The 7,720-nt window shown below is 37.8% G+C and overlaps 1 protein-coding gene across 1 annotated transcript; it reads left to right on the forward strand.

Moving 5' to 3' along the window:
• Nucleotides 1-413: 413 nt before the first annotated feature.
• LOC122646607 (sec14 cytosolic factor) lies at nt 414-5,389 on the forward strand. Its single transcript, XM_043840193.1, has 7 exons — nt 414-562; nt 680-935; nt 1,374-1,410; nt 2,641-2,758; nt 4,058-4,168; nt 4,691-4,845; nt 5,263-5,389. Exons 1-6 carry the CDS (start codon nt 491-493, stop codon nt 4,832-4,834), a joined length of 738 nt encoding a protein of 245 aa, XP_043696128.1. The 5' UTR covers nt 414-490; the 3' UTR covers nt 4,835-4,845; nt 5,263-5,389.
• Nucleotides 5,390-7,720: the final 2,331 nt, after the last annotated feature.

A 7,720-nucleotide genomic window follows, 5' to 3' on the forward strand; every position in this document is an offset into this window, starting at 1 on the left:
TACGTACAAATGTGGTGGAAAGTATCGTCTTATTTTGCTTAAGCAATGTACTTGGGTAAGGGTAAGGTGGTACATTCCACTTTGCTTGTATGTCAAGACGAACAGCAGTAGGGGCGGCAGAAGTAGAAGAGTCGAATAGGTCGATAAGATGACCCAAGGTCTACAAAGAACATCATATACCTCAATCTTATGCCGTTACTTTGGAATCCTTTTCATTAGGAACTTTGAAAATGCAAACCTCATTTACTCCCTGGCCCACCTAGTCGGTTCCCCGTGCCAACCTCCCAACTTCCCCAATTCCTCCGGAATTTACAGTCTTGTCAATTCGGATCTCCCATAGTGTGTGGTTTACATTTTCTTCAATTTCGTCAAGTCAGTCTCTCTCCCCTCACTGCTTCACATGCTAGAGTATTCAAGAGCTTCCGAGTAGTCTCTCTTCTCTCCTGTGAGCACAACCACTCTTCGCTACACTCTACTCTTCTGAAACCAGATGGAGAAAAATCCAGAAATCGCACTTACCCAGATGCGAAAATCTGTTCAGAAGCTTGGGTCTTCAACTGAGGTTACCTGATTAGCTCACTAACTCGACACTCCATTTGGGTTTTGTGGGTTTTGTTCTGTTCTTACTTTGGTTCTCCAGGGCTTCCCATCTGATCATTTTGAGTTATTTTACTTGCAGAATCATGGAGATCAAACGCTTATGAGGTTTTTGATAGCTAGATCAATGAACCCTGAGAAGGCAGCGAAGATGTTTGTTCAATGGCAGAAATGGAGAGCCGAGTTTGTTCCTTTAGGGTTCATTCCTGATTCTCAAGTACCAGACGAATTGGCTACTCGGAAGCTCTACTTACAGGGCCTTTCAAGGAATGGACACCCAGTCATGATTGTTAAAGCCTGCAAGCATTTCCCTTCTGGAGATCATCTCCAACTCAAGAGTATGCAATTATGTCCATTTCCCCCTTTTTAATGCTTAATTTTTTTCTTTAGCTTGTTATCTGATCCAGATCACCCAATTGTAATGCAAACACTCTATAAAATAGATCCAACGATAATTATTTATTAAATTGGGCCCACAGGAAGAATTTTTATTTTTTTATTTTTTTATTTTTTTATTTTTATTTCTATTTTGACAGCTTTAAATTAAACACTTAGGTTATTTGTGGACCAGTGACAGTTGAACACGATAGCGCATACCAGATTCCTCGTAAAGATAATGTTACTAAAATTTCGATTATTTAAATAATGCTAATTTCTTAGAGCTAACATTTATTTATATTTTTTTGGGCAATTTTTGTCTTTTACTAATCATGCTTTGGCGTAGCATCTGCATCTTTGATAGAGAATATTCTATTAATTTTGTGGAATTTATGCAGAATTTGTGGTGCATTTACTGGACAAAACCATTGCAAGGTGAGAAAATCCTATATTTTGTTGGTTTAATCTCTAATTCTGTTCTCTTACCAAAAAGAAAAAAAAAAGTCTAAGTCTGTTCCAATATATGATATTAAAGATGGGGTCATCATCATTCAGTCATTCTGTAGGGCTATGATCCTAAATCAATAGTAAAACCCAATAGTGATGCTCTTCCTCTCAAACAAAACTAGATAGACTGAACTACTATGATATTGAAGTATTGAACAGTTAATATGCTTCTATTGAGTCTTCTATCTTCCAGGAAAATCAAAACTTATGGCGACCCAATTCAAATTGATCTTTGTGGCTTCTCTAATTGAGCACTCCTAGAGAGTAATCTCTTGGTGGCTGTTTTTACCTGCCACTTGGCAACCTTAGTTTGTGCTGAAATTTAGTGGACAGGATGTCATCACCCTTGAGTCATGTGTTTTGTTTCAGTCCTAGATCATCACAATACTTCATGAATCAACATGTCAATTTTGGTCAAGATTTGGAAAGTTACTGATGCTAAGGTAAAGGATTAAATAGATGGTGGGCCATATGATTTAGTTTAGCTTTAAAATGATTATTGAGCCTCTTCCCATTGCAGGCCTTGGTGCAACGGTAAAGGTTGCTCCATTTTGACCAAGTGGTCACGGGTTCCAGCCTGGAAACAGCCTCTCTGGGAAAGCAGGGTAAGGCTGCGTACATTATGATCCTCCCCAGTTCCTGCAGTGGTGGGAGCCTTGTGCACTGGGTACGCCCTTTTTTTATTGAGCCTGCTCCCATTTGACGAATGAAGTTATGAGGAGAGAAGATCCAGAAGATTGTTAGCCATATGGTTGAGAAGAGCTATGAAGTTCGACATGTGCAATCCAATGGCTGCTTTATCTTTCCAATGGTCAGATAGGCCATAAGCATTACAAATGGGAGAAAGAGCCAGCCTCCTTGTTTTAACTCTCTAGTTGTGGTCACCCAGAGAACCTTTTACCTCTTCTACTATATAGTTGTTGTCGGGACCCAAGGCATTGGAGAACGCCTAGATGGAAGGTGCAGTGGTGCACCAACATGGTGGACAAGGCATCCAACGCTTTGACAACAATACTAATACATAGTTACTTACTTTTGTGATATTGGACTTTTGCCTGTCTCTATTTTCCTTTAGGTGGACTGTCAATGTATGTTTCATGTTATTTGCTTTATTTTCCCTTTGCAAGACATTTTGACGTTTCTTTATGTTTGTTTCAGTTCTTTCAAGGGAAAAGAAATAGGAAATGAGAAATTGATTGGCGTTCTCGATCTGCAACAAATTACGATTAAGAACATAGATGCTCGTGCTTTAATTACTGGATTTCAGTTTTTACAGGTACGCTATTTTATACAAATAACATGCACTGCAAAAATTTGTATAGATATGGATGAAGAAAACTGGGATTAGACTTTTAGAAACTTTGGAAAACTAGGATCTAGAATGATTAGTTCGTTCATACAAGTGGTATTAACTGTTTGATTGGGCACATTAAATAGTTAAATTATTTCAATAGTTAGAATTATTATCTTTAGATGTGGTAGAAAGAACCTAGTTCAGTTGTGTGCTTGTATGGAACTTCAGACTATATTAATTACCTGAGCCATGGTAACCAATAATGTACCTTGTATAGAAAATTGGATATCGTCATATCACTGATCAGTTAGTGAGAAACTCTGATAGAATTTAATTTTTTTTTTGTTCGAAGACCCCACAAGGGGGGGGGGGGAGAATTTATTTAGTCAACTGAGGCAAAAAGGGAGATACTACATCCAAAAGGTCCTCCGGAAAGGAAGACACCCAAAGTCTACATCGGGGTAAAGAAAGAGCCCACTTAGAAATAGTATGGGCGAGCATATCTGATAGAAAATAGGAATACTTGAGAAGAAATATAGTTTTACATAAAAAAAATTCTGATCTAAACCTCTTGAATTGAGGTATCCAAAGGAAAAAAACCTCCCCAAAAAAATCTTGAATCGCATATGAGATTGTAATGAGGTCTACTCGAGCTGGAGACCTATATTGACTATGGAGTTGCACCTATCTTCAGATCTTTCATTTCACAGAACAGAGTTAGAACTGAACCTGTTTCACTTTCTTGAGAGGGTAAGCCAAGTCTTTCCACAAAAATCAGTCACAGTTGAGCCATTTCTCAATCCTACCTAGGATATCCTGGGAGAGTAATCTCTTCCATTGGTGTCAAAATTCCCTCAAAGCTGGGGTCATTTAGTAAGAAATTATTTTGGAATTCCTGCAGTATGTTTGTCTATATTGTTAGAAAAAGTGTTTCCTAATATTAATACATCCTGGATCTATTAAGCCATGGAAAAGCAGAGTAATTGTCTTTACACAGTTTGTCTTAAGGTACATCCTGGGACAAAATAAGATAGATAAACACTCTTGAAAAGCATAGGGTATGGAAGTGACAGAAGAAAGAACCCCCCCCCCCCCCACACCATCTTGAACTGCGCTGATTTCCTGTACTAATGATGATATTTATTTGCAGTTTACTGTAAGTACATCTCCCTCTTATCACAATTTCTAAGCTGGATATTGTTACTTTGTAAGACATGAAACTGCATGAATGATAAATAAGGGCTAAGCAATATCATCTATGTGCATTTTGGCTTCAAGCAGGCTTACTATCCGGAGCGCTTGGCAAAATTGTTCATCTTGAGCATGCCATGGTTTTTTGTGAGTGTCTGGAGAATGGTTTCCCGCTTTCTAGAGAAGGCAACGCTTGAAAAGGTACATAAACAAAACCATATATGCCTATACATCCTGTGTTCCGTTGGATATCGAGAATAATTCTTTAATCATCATGGACAGATGGAAGGATAAATTTTGCAGATACAGTTATGCCTGATTACTGATATGCTAACCCAATTTGTTTGGATCCACTGATTTGGACATATAAGTTGGGTTTGATGATGCAGTTATGAAGAAATAGAAAAGGAAAAAAGAAAGTAAGATAGTTTCAGTCCAATGGCTAGCTCAAAAATTTCCTAATGATTTCCCATTTGAGGTTGTCATACACATCTGATATTAATACCAATCATACATACCTAATGTGCTTGTGAAAATATCTTCGGGTTGGAGGAAGACTCAGTTACTAAGAAAAAGTTTTATTCATCTTTCTGGAAGATGTCCTTTTTTTTGACGAAGTAGAATAGAATCGCGAATTTTCTAATGCTGGATTCAGTTATAGGCTTTAATTTGACCATTAAAATTTGTTCTCAAGAGTCTGTGACTTTATTTTAATAAATGCAGATAGTGATAGTCACCAATGAAGATGAGCATAAAAATTTCCGAGAGGAAATCGGAGAGGATGTTTTGCCAGAAGAATATGGTGGACAAGCAAAGCTTGTAGCTCTCCAAGATGTTAAACTTGAACACTTCCCAGCAGAGAATTGAGAATATTTTAGGTAATTCATTGCACTAGAACCTTTATAGAGTGAGAAAATAATTAAAAAATAATCTCCATGTTGCCTTTCATATCCTCAAATTTGTTTGTTTCCATTTTCTGCTAATATATTCTTCCTACCTCAATTTTCTACTGTTTTTTGCATTAAAAAAAGACGTACCCAGTGCACGAGTCTTCTGCCACTGCGGGGTCTGGGGAGGGTCATTATGTACGCAGCCTTACCCCTGGTTTTGCAGAGAAGCTGTTTCCAGACTTGAACCTGTGACCACTTGTTCACAATGGAGCAGTTTTCTTCTGTTTTTTGCATTGGTATTGTCTAATATTCCTTTGGGAACAATTATAAGGAGTCGTCCCTCATCAGGAAGGCCTACTCTATTTCCTGGCAAGTTGATATAATATGATATTCATGCCAAAACAGGGTAGGGTGCAGCAGCAAGTGGTAATCATACACCAATCCCATGCTGAAGAAACACCCCATTTGATGGGAATACTAAAAGCCTAAAGCACTGGTCAAAGTTCAGAGAGGTTGAAGGCAAATCTGCTGGCAAAGCTACATATCTTTCATGGAAAATCTATCAAACAGCATGTTATACCATTTGGGGTTATGCTAGAAGTTCTGACAAGTGCAAAACTGCAACATAAAATTTGAAGATACATATCTGATATATAAACATGAATTCTGGACAATGTACAATTTGAATGGGGACGTGTTACAAACATAGTTGTTAAGGCGATTAGGCAACCCAAGGCGTTGGAGGGGCGCTTAGGTGACAAGGTTCCTAGGCGTGCATTAATGACTATATGTTATATAGCAATGATAATTTATATAATTATGTTTATGTGCAACATAGAATCCATATCAATGTAATATGATATTATTTTGCTAGTAATGGCCTAATATGAGAAAACCAACATATATTTAAAAAAATATATTCATCCGAAATAAGTTTGAGTTTGGAAACAGCCTCTTTGTAAAAGCAGGGGTAAGGCGGCGTACATTATGACCCCTCCCCAGACCCCGCAGTGGTGGGAGTCTCGTGCACTGGGCATGCTCTTTTTATTTATTTATTATTTATATTACATAATAACTTTAAACTTGTCAAGTGTCAACAAGACGCAATGTTGTCTTGGACCTAAGAAAGAGCCTGGACGTCTAAGTGGCACCTAGGTGATGCCCGGACAACTACAGTTACAAAGCCTCGAGTCAAATGTGCATTACATAGCTTGTAGTTCTACACTGCAACTGTGAATTTTGATTCCCTTGCCTCACTTGTTTCACATTGTTAGCTGCTGACCTATCCAAGATGCTAATTGATAACTATGCAGAATGCTGTATTATCAGTCATTCTCAGGCTATTAAGGAAGCAATTTGTTGGACTTCAGGGTGCCTTCATGAGCAATTCTATTAAAATCTGTTTGAAATTAATTGAACTGATTCTCAATTCATAATGAAACAGTTCAGTAAATAGGGTGAATGAAACAGTTCAGTAAATAGGGTGAATCAAGTGAATCAACACTTTGGAAGATGACAAAGTGTAGATTTTGTTTGGAGCTTGAACTGATGCCTTCCCAGAATCCAGATGGGATTGGTAAGGTCATGTTATAAGATTTACATTCTTGTCCAGTAAATGCTTCTTGCCTAGAAACTATTTAAAGTAAAAAAATTTTGGGCTACTCATAGAGTATGAAATCCTTACCCTTACCTCCCCATTTAGCTATCCCTTTTAGGATACACTCCTTGGGTAGGGGATCTTTATCACCTCCAGTTTGCTGACCGGCCCAGTTCCCCAGTTCCTCTAACAAAGGGGGGCTGAAATGACCTCTCTACCCATGCCCAAACACCTTGCCCGGGTGGGGTCCACCATCCCCCTATTAGAGGAACTGGGGAACTGGGCCGGTCAGCAAACTGGAGGTGATAATTTTCCTTGGGTAGGAGAAAACTTTTGTTATTCTACCTTTTAGGATACACTATCACATGGCTCCACCTTGTGTTGTCACATGATAGGTGATCATAATATATGAGTGAGCACTAGGGCAAATATACAAAGATGAAAATTGCCATTGAAGGCAATTGCTAAAATGGTTGAAATCCCAACAATTATTACAGGATCTCAAGATTTAATAACACCCTCCCCCCCCCCCCCCCCAAAAAAAAAAAAAAAAAAAAAAAAAAAAAAAAAATCTCACCACCCTCCTTTCTGTTTGCTTGATGAACAAGGTCCATCTTCGGATCTTTCCATTGCCATTGGTCTTGTAAGAATTTATGGTTACAATGATGTAACAATATGGATCGAGGGTAAAAATGTAAAAAAATTTGATTTTTTAAGAAAAACAAAGGCAACCATTGATTTTTTTATTTTTTTTATTATTTTTTATGTCTCTTCGATATCATATAATATGATATGTCTAATATGCTACATCTCTTAAAATCATTCTTTCGATATGAAATCTAATATTGGTATTTAAATCGCTGAAAAACATTGATAAGTCTAGGTTCATTATTACTTTTCTTATATATTAGAGAGCCCAAATGCACAACCTGCAAGTGCAATGATGAATAGTGATTGAGAAATATTATGTTCACCATGAGTGAGGAGAAACTCAGTAGGAGGAAAAATGATATCGATTTCGTGGAAATTTCTTAAAGGAGAAGAGTTTTCTTGTTGGGGAGTATACCGCACATGTTTAGGCACAAAGGAGGCAAAATGATCGTTCCACCCCCCAATGAAAGCTGGAAATCCTACCCCATGAAGCTTTTGCACACATTCTCATTGGTCCCTTTGTGCAGGAACTTCTACCAAAAAAAAAAATAAATAAATAAACATGGGCAGGAGCCAAGCTCCCCCTAGAGAACTCTCCCTTTCCTAAATCTATCA

The sequence above is a fragment of the Telopea speciosissima genome, chromosome 11 (genome assembly GCF_018873765.1).
Source record: "Telopea speciosissima isolate NSW1024214 ecotype Mountain lineage chromosome 11, Tspe_v1, whole genome shotgun sequence".
Lineage (NCBI taxonomy): Eukaryota > Viridiplantae > Streptophyta > Magnoliopsida > Proteales > Proteaceae > Telopea > Telopea speciosissima.